This window comes from Patiria miniata, unplaced genomic scaffold (genome assembly GCF_015706575.1).
Source record: "Patiria miniata isolate m_02_andy unplaced genomic scaffold, ASM1570657v1 HiC_scaffold_28, whole genome shotgun sequence".
NCBI classification, from domain to species: Eukaryota; Metazoa; Echinodermata; class Asteroidea; order Valvatida; family Asterinidae; genus Patiria; species Patiria miniata.
This window is the reverse complement of record NW_024037067.1, coordinates 5,078,283-5,096,789: the sequence shown is the minus strand read 5'-3', so window position 1 is coordinate 5,096,789 and position 18,507 is coordinate 5,078,283. Positions and strand designations below refer to the sequence as shown.

Here is an 18,507-nt window from a genome sequence, read left to right as displayed (position 1 = left end):
TTTCACATTTAGGCTTAGTTTGTAGGTTTTTTTTGCTTAAGAAGCATACTCACCCTCTTTACAGGCTAATCAGAAAGTGCTGCCTTTTTCAGATGTCTAATTTTTTGTGAAATTTCATGTTGAAATTTTGATACGCAAACGTGTAAAAATGAATCTGGAAATTTCACAAAAAAATATACATCTGAAAAAGGCAGCACTTTCTGATTAGCCTGTAAAGAGGGTGAGTATGCTTCTAAAGCAAAAAAACCCTACAAACTAAGCCTTAATGTGAAAATCAAAATTTGGCTCAGTCGACACGATTTTTGTACATGTGGATGTGTGGCCTATGTTTACGGAGGCAGTCCAGTAAATAGGCCACATTTATGGGGCTATGGTCGACTTTGCTCTGAGTTTGATCGGTGGGCTTAATAAAGTTTTATTTAGTGTTTGATTCGGCCTTTTTTTTACTCTGAATCTAGAGCTTCGCAGCAGGCACGACTATGGAAGTATTGCGGTTAATCGGAAAAAGTGGAGGTAAATCAGCCTTGATTGATGGCCCCTGTTCAAAGTTTGTTGTCCAGTTTCCGGACAGTGTTTGGTTTATTGCCATTGCCATTGCAACTTGCAAGGGCGGATCCAAAACACAATTTTTTTTGGGGGGGGGGATAAATCATTTTGGAAAAAATGTTGCAACCTGACGCCACTTTTTTTCTTCATATATCATCTCAATGAAGGTCATTCATTGCAAAAATGATGATAAATCATAAGACATGAATCATGGACTGAGAAACATTTCCAATTTTGTTACTTTTTTAAATGTTAGGAAATACTTTTCTTGACTCTCCTAAAGACTTAGTACACAATCACAGAAGTGGTGTCAGGTTGCGGGAAAAAAGTAGCATTCGGGGATCTGCCAAAGAGTGCACCAATCAGAGCTTAGACGTATAATTCCCTTTCTAATGCCTTAATAATGGAGAGTGCTCTAGGCACCAGTCTAACCTACATCAACAACAACATTAATATTGAAGTCTGTTCTGGCTTACAGCTTGCATTCTGTCACGAGCTCGCAGTGCATCAGCATGCAGAAGACAGACTGGTCCCACTCCACTGTCGCTATTGCAGCAGAAACGCCACTACGCCGAGTCAGGGAACCACATCATGGTGGAAAGAGACAGTAATAACGAAGGTATTAAAACCATTCTTTTGTTTTGCTAAGTAAAAGCTATACTTCTTCCTCAAGGTATTAACATTGGAGAGCACAATACACTTCTGTCATTCAAAGTTTCATTAAATGAACCATTTCCTTTAGAAAAGTTTTTTCATTTAATTTTTCCACTTTATGAGTGACAATTCATAAATACCTCAGACAGTTTAGCCATTCCTATTGGTCGAGAGCCCGTCACGTGGCCGGTCTTAAACGGATGATAAAGACATGGCTAGCTGGTCTTAAACACTTTTCCAGTGTCACATAAAAATGTGGACTCCTAAAAATCCAGTGCCTCTTACCGTTTCATTGGTTGAACGTTCACAATCCTCACGTAGGCATGCGCAACACTACCAGTGAGTCCGAATTTTATAGTTCTAAATTCAAAACGCAACGCCCCAGGTGCGTTCTGCGCGACATCGCGAAGAACGTGCTACGCGCGCGTCAATCTCCATAAAAGGGTTGTTTACATCTACCTCCCCAGCTGAACACTCCATTATTTTGCTAGAGGGATGTTTCAAAAAGCTGGAGTGAACTTGTTGATCAAAATCGGGATTTTTTGAACGAATTACTTGATTTTTTTTGTACCAAAAAGGTATTTATGAATGGGAATAAATGTGTGCTCGAGAGGTTTTAATCACTCTGTTTAAGACTGCTTAGAGTCTTGGTGCTGATAATTACCCGAGCCGGATTCCCTTAACCCTTACCCTACTTGACCCTCCAATGCATGCCAATTGTGCCTCAAGAAAATCTCCTATGTTTTTTGCATGGCCCTCCAATATCTGCCATGTCATTTCAAGGGTAACTGGACAGGCACTCCAATACATGCCACAGAGAACAATGAGAGTCCTCTGATAACAAAGTGAGTGCCCCCAGCTGGTCAGTATCAGGCACCCTCCAGGGCCTCCAACTCCTGCCAATTGGAGCCTTCACTGTTAAGACTTGTTATCTGCCAAATAACTGCAGCTGGAGGGCATTGGCATAACCAACTGACATGCAGTAAACTACCCTCAGAGAGTAAGGGTTAATAGATGATATTATTAAGATAGTGGATATTTTGCCGGAGGTAATGACGGCAAACTAACGATTACTAAAGGTTTGCCGGCGGCAATCCATATCAACAGAGGGCGCTGTACTCTTTAAAATAGGGCTGAATTATAAGATGTATTTAATTCCCACCAAAAGTTGTGTAGCACGTTTGGTGTAATGGTTAAGCAAAGGCTCTAGTAAGCGGGATGACTCGCGTTCGATTCCGACCGCACCACATTTTAAAGTTTTTTTTTTCTCATCCCCAAATAAATAAATAAGAATATTCTTCTTTTATTATTTTAACATGTCTCAAAAAAATTTTGCAGAGTATTACATTTTCTTTTTCAAATTTGTGGCTCTGGAGGATTTTTTTTAAAAGGGAAATAAAGTCCAACATTATAAGATGGTCTGAATCCCATCTTGTGAATACGAGGTAACAACGATAATTTTGGCATGGAGCCAGACTAAAACTTGTCACCGGAAAATGTTTAAGTACAAAAAAACAGTAACTGCGCATGTTCAGTGCATATCCGGCAAACTAACGTTTACTAAAGGTTTGCCGTCTCCGGCAAAATATACACTGCCTATTATTAAACGAAAAAAAAAAATTAATGCAAGATTTTGATTATTTAAATTTTTCTTAAAATCACTATGTTTTTTCATTTAAAATTTAAAGTTGACTAGAAATTGACTGGAGCAGGGCTTGAACCTGCGACCTCCGGATTGCCGTTCCGGCGCTCTCACAACTGAGCCGTCCAGCCCTATGTTGGTCAATGTCTTTGTTCAACTTCAAGGGGCGCTTGTCAGAAGCCCAAAACCGATGATGCCATGTAGCCAGGGAATATATTTAAGTATTGTTAGTTTTCCAAGTGAGTTGATGACACTGCAAACTGGCCATAATGTGGTTGTTTTTTGGTGATTTTAAAGGGAGTTTAACGGTGAATATTTTAATGTCCCATGTGTAGGCATTGCTGTTGTGAAGATGAACAAGAAGCCAGTCAATAGTCTGAGTAAAGACTTCATGATGGAGATGAACATCACGCTCGAAAAACTGGAGAATGACAGCAGCTGCCGGGGCGTTATCCTGACATCAGTACGTCAGCTTACATTTGTTCTATTCTGTTTTAACCCTATAACCGCCCTGAATCCTTCAAAATCCTCTTTGCCAAAGTGGAGGAATTTGGAGGATTGAGGTTACATGGCAAAAGTGCGTTAATGATTTCGTAGGATGCACTTTGTCAAGGTCTTGGGCTGGACCTTGTGTTGTTTTTGCTCAGCCAGGCATAAATGTAGGCCTGGTGTGGCTGCCTCGGGGCTCACTTGTGCCCAGAGGAGTTTCGGACTACTAGTTCTCAAACTTATGAGAAAAGGACTCCCAAGTGACTGGTATTCGCAATCAATCCAGGAACCACACACAAAACACAATGAAGCCACTTGACAACATGGTGGTGATTGCTGATTGTAGATTGAGTAGATTGAGATTGAGATAACAATCTGCAATTTAATAAAGCAGAAAAAACACTAATAAGAAAACTATAATAAATGTACATGGAAAAGTCTAATCTATTAAACATGGCAAGTTGAGTCCAAAAATGTGAAGTCTGATTTGTCAAATCTAAACACTATTTGCAGTTCAATCTGTTTTTGCTGAATGAATAATCAACTGTAAAATCTCAGAAAATCCACTGAATTCTGTCTCTAAACTTATTAAAAGTAACTCATAAATCAAGGAAAATGCTTCTTACCAAAATGGGGTCTTTCAAGGTCCACAAAGAGTGAATAAAGTGATGAAACTTGAAGAACTAAATCGCAATGAGTATGAAAACACTTGTCTCTGAAATCACATGGTCAGTAAATATGGCTGCCCATTGTTTATGTGGCAAGATTATGTGGTACTTGTACCCACACAGGGTCTCTGTATGCACATAGGAAGTGCACAAGGTCACTCTGGTGGTGGGAAGGAGGCTACTTAATGCAACACATAAGTAGGCTCTTTCACTTTTATGAGGTGAAAGTTAACTGTAGGCTCTTTCACTAAATATGAAGTAATACTCTAAAAATGGAATTCTAAATTTAAACTAAGAAAAACTTGTTAAGAAAATTAATAAACTTAAGACAAACTCACTGCACAGCTGCTGCAGTGACATGGCTCCTCTAACTGCATCTCGCAGTTAACAAACTAAAATCAAACCTGAACTTCAAAGATTAATGTCCATGAAAATGTTCCTTCATCTTGGTGGTCATCTTGTCTCGCACACCCTGCTCCTCAGATGCAGACTAGTGTTGGCTCGTTAAATTGGTATCTACCTACTAATGAGTAACAAGAACAGTTAAAATGTAAAGTTCATAAACTAAATAGATTGTCGTCAGCAGTGGGTCTCTTCTGGCAGGATCTTCAGTTTGGCTCTTCGGCGGGGACTTCTCTGGTCTCTTGAGCTTCAGGCTTCTCTGCGGGTACCAACAGGACAAGCTTGTGTACTGGTCTGTCAAGGAGTGATGGAGAGTGTTGCCGTCTGCCAAGGTTGTCTCGTGTGCCATCAGCCATCAAGAGCTTCACTGACCTGACTCTTCCGTCATTGCTCGGGTACGTCTCCACTACGCGTCCCAGTGGCCACTGGTTCCTGGTCTGCTCACCTTCCTTGGAGATCACGACATCACCTACTTGTAGATCTCTTACTGGATTGACCCACTTTTTGCGCTCTTGAAGACGGTGCAGAAACTCTTTTCTCCATCTCACCCAAAACTCATTGGTCAAGAACTGGACACGTCTCCACCATTTGCGGGCATAGACATCTTCCTTCTGGAACTTTCCAGGCGGAGGCAGAACCACATTGGGTTTCATGGTGAACAGATGATTGGGTGTCAATGGCTCTGGTGCGTCTGATGAGCAGAGATAGTCTGTCGTGAGAGGTCGTGAATTGATGATGCCTTCTACCTCAGTCATGAAGGTCCTGAAACATTCATCATCCAGTTGTGTCGTGGTTTTAAGAAGAAGACCCTCTAGTGCACGGCGTACTGTACCTATCTGTCTCTCCCACACGCCTCCCATGTGACTGGCATGCGGTGTGTTCAGCTTGAAGGGAATCCAGTCACAGTTGCTCTCTAACAGGTACTGGTGGACTCTGTCCTGCTCCATCTCAGCTAGCGCTTCTCTCAGCTCACTCCGAGCACCGATGAATGTTGTACCTTGGTCTGAACGCAGTTGACGTACAGGTCCTCTCCTGCTCTGGAATCTTGTAAGGGCATTGATGAAAGAACTTGCCGTTAGGGAATTTGCTGTCTCTAGATGAACACCTCTAGACGCCATACATGTGAACAGGACACCATAACGTTTCACTTGACTCCTACGCTCTTTCACCAAAAATGGACCGAAGTAGTCCACAGCGCAATAGGAAAATGGGGGCGCTGGCTCTAGTCGATCTACGGGTAGGTCAGACATCTTCTGTCGCTGCAGCGATCCACGCAGTTTGCGGCAGGTCACACATCTTGAGATGTAGTTGGACACAGCTGATGAACCACCAATTACCCAGTACCCTCTCTGACGTAGCTCGTTGTGTGTCATTCCTCTGCCCATGTGATTCACCTTCTCATGAATATGGCGAATCAACAACTGGGTGACATGACCTTTGTAAGGGAGAACGGCTGGATGTTTAGCTTCAATTGGAAGATCAGATCTGGCAATACGGCCACCCACTCGGATGATGCCATCGACATCTAGAAAGGGATCTAGCCGGTACAGACAACTCGTCTTCTTCAGGTAGTCATTTCTCACCCTTGCAGTCTTTCCATCGGTGACTTGCCCGATTACACCAAGTTCTTGTAGGGCCTGTAACTCGACACTGAAATGTTCATGCTGAACATTTTTGATGATTTCCATCTCTCCATTCTGTAGTTCTGCCACAGTGATTGCTTGCTTCGCAGGAGTGGAACAAACTTTCCCTTCACAAGGTTTCTTCACTACTCTGTTCCTCAACTTTGTCTTCAACCTCAGACAAAGAGCGACTGCCCTGCAAGCTCTATTCCAGGATGAAAAGCAATCAAGTCGGCTCACTTCGAAGTGATGATGTCGTGCGTTGTTCTCAGCTGTTGTCACGAAAGCTGAGACTCTTTTCACATCTGGGTCTGATTCACTCAGTGGTGCAACTACGGCTGGCTGGGGTTGAAAGGGGCCATCCTTCTGCAAGAAATCTGGACCGGATAACCAGCAGGACTTCTCTATAAGTTCCTTTACTGTCAGACCACGTGATGCTTCGTCAGCAGGATTTTCTTTGGTGTCTACGTACATCCATCTCTCTGGGTTAGTCAGACTTCTGATTTGCTGCACTCTGTTAGCAACATAGACATGGAATCGTCTTGCTTCATTGTTTATGTATCCCAAAACAATCTTGCTGTCTGTCCAGTAATATTCGTGGAGCATCTCGTAACATAGCTCTCGTCGCAGGAATTCACTCACAGTTGCTGAGACAGTTGCTGCTGCAAGTTCTAGCCGGGGGATGGTGACGAGCTTCAGAGGGGCCACTCTGGACTTACCGACTACAAAGGAACAATGTGCCTTATTGTTCTCATCGACTAGTCGCAGGTAGGAACACTGACCATAACCATCTTGGCTTGCATCGGAAAAATGATGCAATTCAACTGCTGTCACAGTTCCAAAATCCTTGGGCTTAAAACATCGCTGGATTTGGATCTTCTCTAAGCCGAGAACCTCTGAACGCCATTTCTCCCACTCAGGTTGTAGCATCTCTGGCACTGGACTGTCCCAATCAAGCTTGTCGCGACACATCTGCTGCAAAATTCTCTTCCCTCTGAGGGTTACTGGAGCCACATAGCCATTTGGATCATAGATCGAACTTACAGTTGAAAGTATGCCTCGTCTTGTGAATGGTCTATCTTTCAACTCAATATGGAACTGAAAGGTGTCACTCTCGACACACCAAGTGACGCCCAGGGCTCTTTCCATTGGTAGTACATCAACCTTCAGATCTAGTTCCCTTGTACCACTGGCTCGCTCTTCTGCTGGGAATTTTTCCAACAGCTCTCTTTTGTTGGAGATGATTTTGTGCAGTTTCAACCCAGCTTTTCCACACAGATTCTGACTGGCTTTGATCAGTAATGATGCTCTTTCCACTGTGGGTAGTGACTTCAGTCCATCGTCTACGTAGAAATCATTACGAATGAAGTTTGCTGCCTCTGCTCCAAACTCATCCTCTCCGTCATCTGCTGCTCTCTTCAGCCCGAAGTTGGCACAGCCTGGTGAGCTAGCGGCCCCAAACACGTGAACTTTCATTCTGTATTCGACCACTGGCTTCTCTGGATCACCATTTTCCCACCATAGGAATCGCAGCAGGTCACGGTACTTCTCTTCTACATAGAACTGATGGAACATGCTCTTCACGTCAACCATAAAGGCCACTTCCTCTTTCCTGAATCTACACAGAACACCGAGAAGACCATTAGTCAAGTCAGGACCTTGAAGGAGATGGTCGTTGAGTGAAACGCCTCCATATTTGGCTGAACAGTCGAACACCACTCTTATCTTGTCCGGCTTTTTGGGGTGATAGACTCCGGTGTGCGGCACATAGTTTACCTTTCCCTCATCAACTTCCAGTTGGTCTAGGGGGACTCTCTCTGCACACTTTGGGATAACATCTTTCATGAACTCCCTGTAGTCTTCACGAAACTTCACATTCTTTCGGAATCTGGCGGACAGCTGATTCCATCTCTTGACTGCAAGTTGGCGGTTGTTAGGCAGGGTCGCAGCGTCAGACTTCAGTGGTAGTGGCATTTCGTAGTGGCCATCGGATGCTTTCTTTATTCCTTTTTCCATCACACTCAGGAACTTCTCGTCTTCTACTGAGTATGGCTTCCTCTGATGATTCTCGACAAAGTCGGATTCCAACACCTTGAGAACTTTCTCTGGGTTTAAGACTTCTTTCACCCTCGTACCATAGACGAAGTGTTGGTAGCTTTGTGGTTCAGCAGCAACCACTTTGTTGCATACTGCAGGTTGGTCATCGGTTTGTCGTGCAGCCTTGCAAACGTTCCCAATTACTCCCCAGCCTAGTAGTGACCTCTGGCCGTAGGGGTCATCCTCTCCACCGGCGATGATTTCTCTGGGTCTAACCACTCTTGGGCAATTGCTTCCGATGAGAAGAGAGATGTGCAGGGTTGGATCATAGGGCATGAGTTTATCTGCCAGAGACTTCAGGTGGGGCCATTGATGCACAACCGCAGGTTTCGGTATCTGGGATTTCTTGGCTGGAACGCTGTCCCGCTTGAAGCAGACTGGAAGTTTAACAGTGTGCTCTCTATTGACATCAAGCACTTCAAGCCCGGATATGCGACTGCTGGTGATTTGCACATTTTGCTCTTGCATTGTACTGAGTAGTAACTGCGTCTCTGGTCCCTGCAGGTTCATCCTTTCACACAAACTCTTTGACACGAAGCAACTGTTAGATTGTTCGTCCAAGATGGCATATTCGAGGAACTCCCTCGCTGGATCACTCTCACTACGAACCAACACTGGTATAATCATGGAGTGGTCACCTTCTCCTTCTTGGTCTGGTTGGGAACACACTTGGATACAGTTGGACATTCCCTCATCTCGTTTTGGGTGCACAGCAATGACTTCTTTGGGTGGGGATGAATTGTTTGGGACTTTGTCAGCTGGTTGTTTACTTGCTGCTGCTGACTGGGGGTTACTTGAAGCAGTTTCTTCTGGCCGTCTCTGTTGGAAGTTGCGATGGAGACAGGTCAAATGGGCACCGGCGCAGATCCGACAAACTTTTTTGTCGTTACACTCTCTCACTTGATGATCACTAGAACGTGCACAGCCCATGCACAGTCTCTTCTTGAAGAAGAAATCCTTTCGCTCAGCGAAAGGCTTGCGCAGAAAGCGCTCACAGTCGTCCAGGAGATGACGCTTATTGCAGAAGAGACAACTCTTGTCACTGGACAACTGCACTCTGCTTGTTGGTTCACCTCGACTGGTACTAGTCGCAAAAACACTGGTGTTCTTTTTCGGAGCACTTCCTGCATTTGAACGTTGTTTGTCCTGACTTCGAACCACGCTCTGCAACTCAGGAATGTTTGCCCTGTCTGCTGCAATCTTCACGAGTTTGACAAACTCGCTGAATGGGGGGAAGGAATCCTGACCACGGATCTGTCTCCAATAGTCAATCTTGTCTCGCCACTTTGTCTCAAGGTTGAATGGCAGTTTCTCGACTAGACGAGCATTCTCACTGGCGTAGTCCAGCACTCCAAGGCTTGCTGTGGTTGCTCGTGCTGCCTCTACTTTCCCCAGAAAATCAGAGAAATCTCTCAAGCCTGCTGCATCCCTCGGCGTTAACCTCGGCCACTGACGGAGTTTGCTTATGAAAGCAGTGCTCACTACACTACTGTTTCCGTACCTCTCGTTCAATACTTTTCTTGCCTGCGTGTAGGCCTCTTCAGTGCCGATGAGCATGTAGTGCTCCACTAGGTGCTTTGGTTTTCCCGTCACATATTGATTGAGGTAGTTAAGCTTGGTGTCGGCGTCAAGGGGTTGGCTGTCGATAAGGGAATTGAAGGAGTTCCGCCACAGGGGGTACTGGAGTGGATCACCGTTGAAATGGGGGACGGCTATCTTTGGTAGCTGGCTAGATGCAACAAGGCGTTTGTTTACATCATGCTGTTGTCTACTGGACTCGGCCAACTGTGTAATGCACTTCTCAAGTGCCGACGACATCGTCATCCGTCCTCCTTCACTTTGGTGATGAGACTGATGTGCACTGGACTGTTCATCAGGTCTGTTCTGACTGGCTGATGTAACCATGGCAACTGGTTGGAGTGACCCATTGTCCACATATGCGCTTTCACTTTGGGGCACAGATGGACACAATGGAGGGGGGTGATCACTTTGATGCGAGTTGAGGAATCTCTGCATATGTTCATGTTTGTCGGCGGGGATGCCGGACAGCTCTGATGATATTGAACTGTTGTCATCCTGCTCCAGCGATGAGTACACCTCCATCACAGCTCGGGTTTCGGCCAATTTCCTCTCTATCTCAAGTTGTTCTAACTTTTTGTCTCTCTCGATCTTCATTTCCTCCACTTTCTTTGCCGCCTCCAACTCCAGGAGTTTCAGCTGTTTTTCTTTCTCTGCATAGTCTAGCTGGACCTGCAGAGCAGCCGCTGTTTTCGCTAGTTCCAGCTTTTCTTCCTGATGCCGTGCATATGATGATGTAACGGACACGGCATGACTGGCTCGACTGGAACTCTTACTTGACTTGTAAGACGACACATGACCAGCGTGACTTGCTGCTTGACCGGCGTTACTCTTCTTTGACTTGTCAAACTTATGACTAGAAGACGACTGGATTGGTAACGACATGACGTGGGTTTATTCACTCGGCATGCTCTGGAACGACTGGACTTTGGTTGTGACTTTGATTGTCCTTTGATTGTTATTGTGGCTGCCTCGGGGCTCACTTGTGCCCAGAGGAGTTTCGGACTACTAGTTCTCAAACTTATGAGAAAAGGACTCCCAAGTGACTGGTATTCGCAATCAATCCAGGAACCACACACAAAACACAATGAAGCCACTTGACAACATGGTGGTGATTGCTGATTGTAGATTGAGTAGATTGAGATTGAGATAACAATCTGCAATTTAATAAAGCAGAAAAAACACTAATAAGAAAACTATAATAAATGTACATGGAAAAGTCTAATCTATTAAACATGGCAAGTTGAGTCCAAAAATGTGAAGTCTGATTTGTCAAATCTAAACACTATTTGCAGTTCAATCTGTTTTTGCTGAATGAATAATCAACTGTAAAATCTCAGAAAATCCACTGAATTCTGTCTCTAAACTTATTAAAAGTAACTCATAAATCAAGGAAAATGCTTCTTACCAAAATGGGGTCTTTCAAGGTCCACAAAGAGTGAATAAAGTGATGAAACTTGAAGAACTAAATCGCAATGAGTATGAAAACACTTGTCTCTGAAATCACATGGTCAGTAAATATGGCTGCCCATTGTTTATGTGGCAAGATTATGTGGTACTTGTACCCACACAGGGTCTCTGTATGCACATAGGAAGTGCACAAGGTCACTCTGGTGGTGGGAAGGAGGCTACTTAATGCAACACATAAGTAGGCTCTTTCACTTTTATGAGGTGAAAGTTAACTGTAGGCTCTTTCACTAAATATGAAGTAATACTCTAAAAATGGAATTCTAAATTTAAACTAAGAAAAACTTGTTAAGAAAATTAATAAACTTAAGACAAACTCACTGCACAGCTGCTGCAGTGACACCTGGATTATGCTTGAAATCCTCCGTACTGCTCCAGGATGTCACTGGCCAAGCCTCAACATGTTGACAGTCACTGCTGCAGGATTTTGCTGGATTCAGGTCGTGGTCACCCCTCTGATTTTCAAGAAATATTGGAGGAATTTGCAGGATTGAGGCTATATGCTATTTTTCCATGAGGCCAATTTGAGGATTTTGCAGGATTGAGGCTATATGCTATTTTGCTATGAGGCCAATTGGAGGATTTTGCAGGATTGAGGCTACATCCTAGCAAAAAGGCCTAGGGAGTTAGGGTTATTCCAAATCTGAAATCGCATCTTCAGAGCATGGCAGCCCTGCGTAATGTGTTTTATTTCATGTAAAATACGCTCACTCTGGGCCTGACTTTTCAATCTACGATGGCAGTCCCACATTAAGGGCAAGACATGGGCGGCTGTAAAGTTTGCATGACAGAAGATTTGAAACTAAAGAGGGACTGACTAAAAACATCAATGCTAGGATTGGTGTTCGAAATGGAATTGTATAATGCAGACAACCGGTGAATAAACCCATATTTTGTAGCACTGACCCTGTTACGTGGAACATGGAACACATTGGGATGTCGGAGATTGGAACGAGGGAAAGATTTCCATATACGAAGTTCACTAATTTTCCTCTGTATTGACTAACAAGCCCCCAGATAGCAATTTCATGTCATCAAAGTCAATTTGAGCAGTGAGAAAATACAAGCATTTTCTTAGAAAACACTTAGAATTTTTCAGTCCAATCTCATAGGGTTTGTACACAGGGTGTTGAGTGAACTTCGTATATGGAAATCTTTCCGGAACGAGAAATCGTCAAAGAGAAACAAGAAATCATATTGCAAGTAAAATGCGAGTTGACACATTTATAGAGAAAAGTCAGGTCCTGAGTTTGCCTACGTTGCTTGAGCGAATCCAACGGTTTAAGTTAAGTTGAGGTCATTCTCAGAGCTTGGTTTCCTTTCCTGGCTTCCGTCACTTTCAGTGACTTGTTTATGAGAACTCTTTTGTGACCAAACTTGTGGTTTACTTACGCCTGGACTTTGTGATGGATTTGACTACAACACTGTTGTACACTCGCGTTTGCACATTTCTATTTTCAGGCCAATCCCGGGATTTTCTCGGCCGGGTTGGACATCACGGAGATGTACCAGAAATCGTCAGACTACACCAGTGCCTTCTGGAGGTCACTCCAAGATTTCTGGATGAGACTCTACGGCTCCAACTTGGCCACTGTGGCCGCCGTAAATGTAAGACTACCCATTTTTAATTACTCCAACGTTCGTTGGTCAAACAGTTCTTCTTTCAAACGTAGCAAAATAACGTGGCGAGGGCCCCTTTAACCAGTTTTGACCTATTGGCCATGAAATTCATAGCCAAACACCAGCCCTCTGACAAGAACCACATTTTTTGGTATTGAAAATCCTTATAGTGAGTCTAGCAGCCTTTGCTTAGGGCGTGGATAATTAATCATTCTATCAACAAGACTAGTCAGCTAGCTCAAGTGACGGCTGTTTGCAGTCGTCTGACTGCTATACACGCTAAATTTGATAGATAGCAAATAGTTATGTGCATTTGGTGACTATTGTAATATGTACTGCAAGATGCTGTATGGTCCTGGATCGTGCATGGATAATGCCACACTAACACCAGAGTTAAATTAATTAAATCATTTCCAATACTCTAGATCTGCTCAATTTAAGCATGAATCCTCAAAATAAACACAACTGGAAATGGAAGAGCCAATAAACCCAATTGTTTTGCAATGGTTTTCTTTCCCAGGGCCATTCTCCTGCCGGTGGGTGTCTGATGGCAATGAGTTGTGACTACAGGATCATGGCAGAGGGCAAATTCACTATGGGTCTGAATGAAGTTCACCTTGTAAGCAGTCTTGATTTTGTGTTGTTTTTGTTTAGTTTATTTGAAATAATTTCCTCAGTACAGATATTTCCCCAAATTGTGAAACCTGGTATTCTGAGAAATAGCTTAGTTAACTTCTGCAAGTTGACTATCCCAAGTTGAAGAATAACAGACAATTTTAGAAATTGAACAATAACGGCCCGATTTCATGGCATGTAGTAAAGAAAATAACCAGGCTGACTTAAGCACGAAAATTCTACCTGGGTATTTCAGGAATGATAGACTCTGTCACCTGTTCTATGTAATAGACCATGGCGTACACCATGGTCTATGATATGTGAGCAGATTCGCTGATTGATTAGGCAAGACCCCGCCTCTTGACCTCCTAGATTTTGACCAATCAGCAGGCGCTTTCTATATCGGGTCTTCGGTCATTCATCCGTTGCACGTTTTAGACAATGGATTAAAAAGCCCCGCGTCACGCGCTTACGCGATAACGCGCCCGGCTGTTGTTGCATTACAAACCACTGCATTCGAATTGACCAATCAAATGTTTAGTCCTGATTTGGGAATGAAATGAGGTCACGATTGAGTAAAGTCGACTCTGATTGGCTGAGGTGCGAGATGGCATAAATCTGCATGCTTTGATATATCAGACGTTAGACAGGAGTCTGGGCTCCTTGGATAACGGCCGGTGATACTTAGACTATCTGTCACTCGGCCGACTTGGAGATTTAGAAGAATCTACTTTGGAAGTCGTTGTGCTTAATATAAGCCTACACTGAGTAACTTAGGTTTTATGAGCAGAAAATTGCACGTTTTACCAGCACTACTAGGTACATGTAGGCAGTGCTATAAAATTGGGCCCAGGTTTTTGAAAAAGTCTTGCATGCATGTTTTAGTCACTGTTTACCTTGTATATCAGTTATGACATTTTGTCTTCAAGCAAACTTGCATCCTCGATCCTGATTGGTCGATCCATGGCAACAACAGTGTGGTTTTATCCCATACACCACGGTCCACACTGCACTCCGCGTATTCAGCTATTCAAAGATGCGCACGCCATTCGTGCTGCACGCACGTGTTATAGGATAACCGCTGAAAAGTTTGTGCATGGCGTGCATTTTTCATCCTTACTGTGCAATGATCAAAATTGCTGGAATATAATTTCGTTATCTCACTCGCATTCGTGGAATGCATGTCGTGCGTCTGTGTCCCATATTTCGGCCGAGTGGCGTGTGGGACACAGACGAACTCACGCTCATGGGATTACTAAATATGTACTTGTTTTGGTGTTTTTCAGGGTATAGTAGCCCCGTTTTGGTTCCAAGAGCTGATGGTGAAAACCTGCGGCGAGAGACAAGCGGAGATGGCATTACAACTAGGTACGGTGTATAAATTACACAAATTCTAGATTACCTGTGCCAGCCAGTGTCGTAGTCGAGTCGAGTACAGTGTTGTACACGGCAATGATCTGATACACCGTGCCCTCTGGAGACATGCACACAATAGGGAACAAAAGATTGTATACGTCTCCACAGGGCAATTTCTATAGATGAATACGTCTCCACAAGGTTTTCACGAAACAGATATGTGGATTTTACTCAAAAACTAGGAATTTCCAAGGTATGTTGATCAGTCGCAAATGGTAGAGTTTTAGAAAAGGGATATTAAGTCCGAATTTCAGCCAAGGAAATTAATTCTGGTTAAAATAAGAGCATTTTGAAATTGTACTTTCAAACTCGAAAACTTCAGTACACGAGAACAAAGAAATGTCTCCACAAGGATACAAATTTCCGTATGTGTGTCTCTGATGTGTGTGTGTGTCCACAAATAACGTTATATGTTGCACAATTTTTTCGTCCATCATTTACAACCAATCAGTTCAGTCAAAGGTTTCAGGTGAAATACGTATGCAAAATTTTTGTGTCGCGTGATAAAATCACCTCGCATTCGTTTTAAAAAAAAATCGCGTGGTAACTCACACACTTTGTCGCCTTAATGTAAACATGTTCATTGATTTGTGCATATTTGTAAAAACGCACGAAATTGGTGTGCGATAAAGTCGCATATGTGTTAATGGGCCTTAAACCTTATCTTGTCAGGCACGCTCTTCAAACCAGAGCAGGCTTTGAGGATCGGTATGGTGGATGAGATCGCACCATTGGACGATGTCATCAACAAGGCACGGGAACATCTGGCGAAATGGCTGAAAATACCAGGCAAGTAAAGTTACAGGGAGAGGGGGGTGTTACAGGTCTATTTGTTTAGCTTTGTGGGGGGGGGGGGTTGAAAATGGGGGGCATGGATGACGCAGTCAGTAAAGCACTCGCCTCTCGCCACTGTGGCCCGGGTTTGATTCCCGTCTCGGGTCGTATTTGAGTAGAACTGTTTGTTGTTTCTCTCCTGGGCCATGAGGGTTTTCTCAAGGTTCTCCGATTTTCCTCTGTGAGTAGAATTGTTTGTTGATTCTCTCCTGTGCCATGAGGGTTTTTCTCCGGGTTCTCCGATTTTCCTGCCTCTGCAAATATTACCACTTTCGATCTGGATGTGCTCCATGGTCGGACATGGGTCGTATGGTGGCAGTCTATAAGGCACCTTTACATGCCGTTGGCTCGACTATTTTGTAGCTGCGTCCTTCACAATTCATCTTCTGCTGCGAGTAAGGACGATTAGCCCCTAAATTTATTTAAATAGGGCACGTCCTCCTTTTCATCGACCATTTGAAGCCCTTACTGAGGCAATGGACTGTCCACATAAACTCTAGAAACCAGTATTCCCTTCCATGGTCTATCGTCAAGAACGAAGTTGAATCGATTTAGACACCGGAAACAATGATGAGATCTACACCTGGGCCCAATTTCGGGTCTCTGCTTACCGCAGCATTCTGCGCTTAGGATCACCATTCTGTGCTAACTGCGCTAAAAGAAAAATTCTGAGCTAACCTGTAAGCACAGAATGCTTAGTTACAGGATGTGGGCATGCACAAAATACAAAATTCCTCGCTATTAACCATGAAATAATAATAATACCAGAGTTTTACCTAAGCACAGAATTTTAGCTGACGGTAAACAGAGCCATGCAATTGGGCCCCGTTTTTGATCGCACATGTTGCTCTTTCTGTAAAATGCTCAGATCACGCGCGAGTCATCACCAAGGGCATGTGCCGGGGTCTGCTCCTGGAGAAACTACGGGCCAAGCAGGAGGAGGACATTGCTTTCTTCAGTGAGTTCATCAACAAGGATGCTATCCAGAAATCCTTAGGGAGGTACCTGGAGAGCTTGAAGAAGAAATAGATAAGACTGTAAAAACAGAAGTAGAAACATTTTTAACGCCAAAAAGCAACATTTGAAACCCATTTTGAACTCACCAATCGCCATTACTACTCCAAGAACGATACATTTGTAAAGAAAGATATATGTTCACTTTCTTTTTTACTCAACGTGTTGTTTTTTTGTATTCAACAAATTAAAAGAGGAACAATACGCATAAAACGTTTCGTATGCTTTAAGAATGGTTGTTTCAACAATGGGAGTGGTTGAGCAGAGTTGTAACAAGTCACTAAATTTTGTGACTCGAGTCGAGTTGAGCCATTTTAAGGCAGTGAATTGAAAACTGCCTCTAATTTAATGAAATTTAAAAATTTTCGCCACAATTTCCCCCCCCCCCTGCCATTTTTTTTTAGGTGAAGTTGACACCACCTCAACCTCCCCTCCCCCTCCTAACGTGTTTGCAGCATACATGTCTGCATGTATTGCCAATATTGCTAGCAACGTGACTTTGGGCGTGATCCCTGACTTTTTGACACATACGGGTTTATGGCTTCTGACTAGCGCCTCTTGAACAAAGACACTGACAAATTAGAGAACTGCCAACATCGGGCTGGATAGCTCAGTCGGTAGAGCACCGGAACGGCAATTTGGATGTTGCAGGTCAATTTCTTTATCCAGCTTCGCATTTGTTTTGTTTTTGTGGACATAATCATTCAATTGTGCCTCCTATTGCTTGTCTGATAATGTCTCGTTTCGTCCACTTTGAGCATTGATCAGATGGATTTGATTTTTGCAGCCGTTTACAGGGGAAAATGCCTGGCTATCTTCTAGCTTGGAGATCTTTTTCAGCATCTTTGTTGCCCCCCCCCCCTTCAAATTGGTCTGGTGATGCTTGCACTTATACATGATAATTCAGTGAAGATGCTAACCTTTTTCCGCCCTTCAAAATACTAACAAACAATTTTCACGTGCAGGTTTGAAAGTTGTTTAATATGCTTAGTGTGCTTAGTTATTACTATCGCTCAAATTCTTTTCATGAATAAATCCCCACTTTTGACCAACCCCCCCTCAAAAAAAAAAATATGATTTGGTACAGCTTTACTGATTTTTAAAAAACTCTCAGCAAACTCATCTCTGAGAAACAACTGTTGAGTTTGTATGTTGAATGAAAATCGATTTATTTTTGAAGAATGTTTTTGTTTTTGTAAATAACATCTTGTGAAGAGTTTTATAAATATGGCATTTGCATAATTCAGCCGAATGTTTCTTCAATATGTGTCATGAAAATGGCATTAAAGAAGTTGAATAGACAGAGTTTGTGAACTCAAGACATTGTGGTGATGGTGGTTAGTTTTCTATTTTAATTTTTTTTTGGGGGGGGGGAGGTTTCCTGGGAAATTTTTAACTTTTTGTACGTTTGGGGTAGCATGCAGTATCTGGAGTCTGGAAACTACTTTGTTTTTCGCCATAATCTTACGGCCGAAAGGCTAAATTGCAGATGAATTAACAATCAACAATTACATGAAAGGCATATATGATCACTTGCATTTCATGCATTTTGTTCAGTTCCAGTATTAAAACCACTCTAAATCGAAAGAAAAATGTTCAAAACCTAACCCGTTGAAGAACTTAGAAGTTTCAGCACTTTTCGAAAATTTGTGAAAAACTGCACACATTGAATCATGGAACACAATTTCGTCCGTAAAACTCTTTTATTTCCAAAAAGTAGTCACTTCCCTGACCGTTGGAAATCACCTACATTTCTTGATTTCTTCTAAATTGAGGCATGCAACTTTTCCTTGGATCCGCTGATTTCCTCTTTTGTAACTTCCCATGTGTGCCGTTAAAATAA

General features: G+C 43.1%; 1 protein-coding gene and 1 long non-coding RNA gene across 2 annotated transcripts; one reads left to right on the top strand and one right to left on the bottom strand.

The window, feature by feature from the left end:
- The first annotated feature begins 373 nt into the window (after positions 1-373).
- On the top strand, positions 374-16,694 carry LOC119734992 (enoyl-CoA delta isomerase 1, mitochondrial-like). The gene is made up of 8 exons (XM_038208661.1): positions 374-513; positions 1,025-1,165; positions 3,178-3,305; positions 12,627-12,773; positions 13,306-13,404; positions 14,687-14,768; positions 15,489-15,605; positions 16,519-16,694. Exons 1-8 carry the CDS (start codon positions 480-482, stop codon positions 16,677-16,679), a joined length of 909 nt encoding a protein of 302 aa, XP_038064589.1. The 5' UTR covers positions 374-479; the 3' UTR covers positions 16,680-16,694.
- On the bottom strand, positions 3,512-4,285 carry LOC119734993. Its single transcript, XR_005272137.1, has 2 exons — positions 3,958-4,285; positions 3,512-3,706 (listed from the first exon to the last, which is right to left on the bottom strand). It is a non-coding gene; the product is annotated as an uncharacterized LOC119734993 (long non-coding RNA).
- Positions 16,695-18,507: the final 1,813 nt, after the last annotated feature.

Coding starts and splice junctions, on each gene's coding strand:
- LOC119734992 (XM_038208661.1), top strand. CDS start 480: ATGGAAGTATTGCGGTTAATCGGAAAAAGTGGAG. Junction 514..1,024: donor GTTAATCGGAAAAAGTGGAG/GTAAATCAGCCT, acceptor TCTGGCTTACAG/CTTGCATTCTGTCACGAGCT. Junction 3,306..12,626: donor GGGGCGTTATCCTGACATCA/GTACGTCAGCTT, acceptor TTCTATTTTCAG/GCCAATCCCGGGATTTTCTC.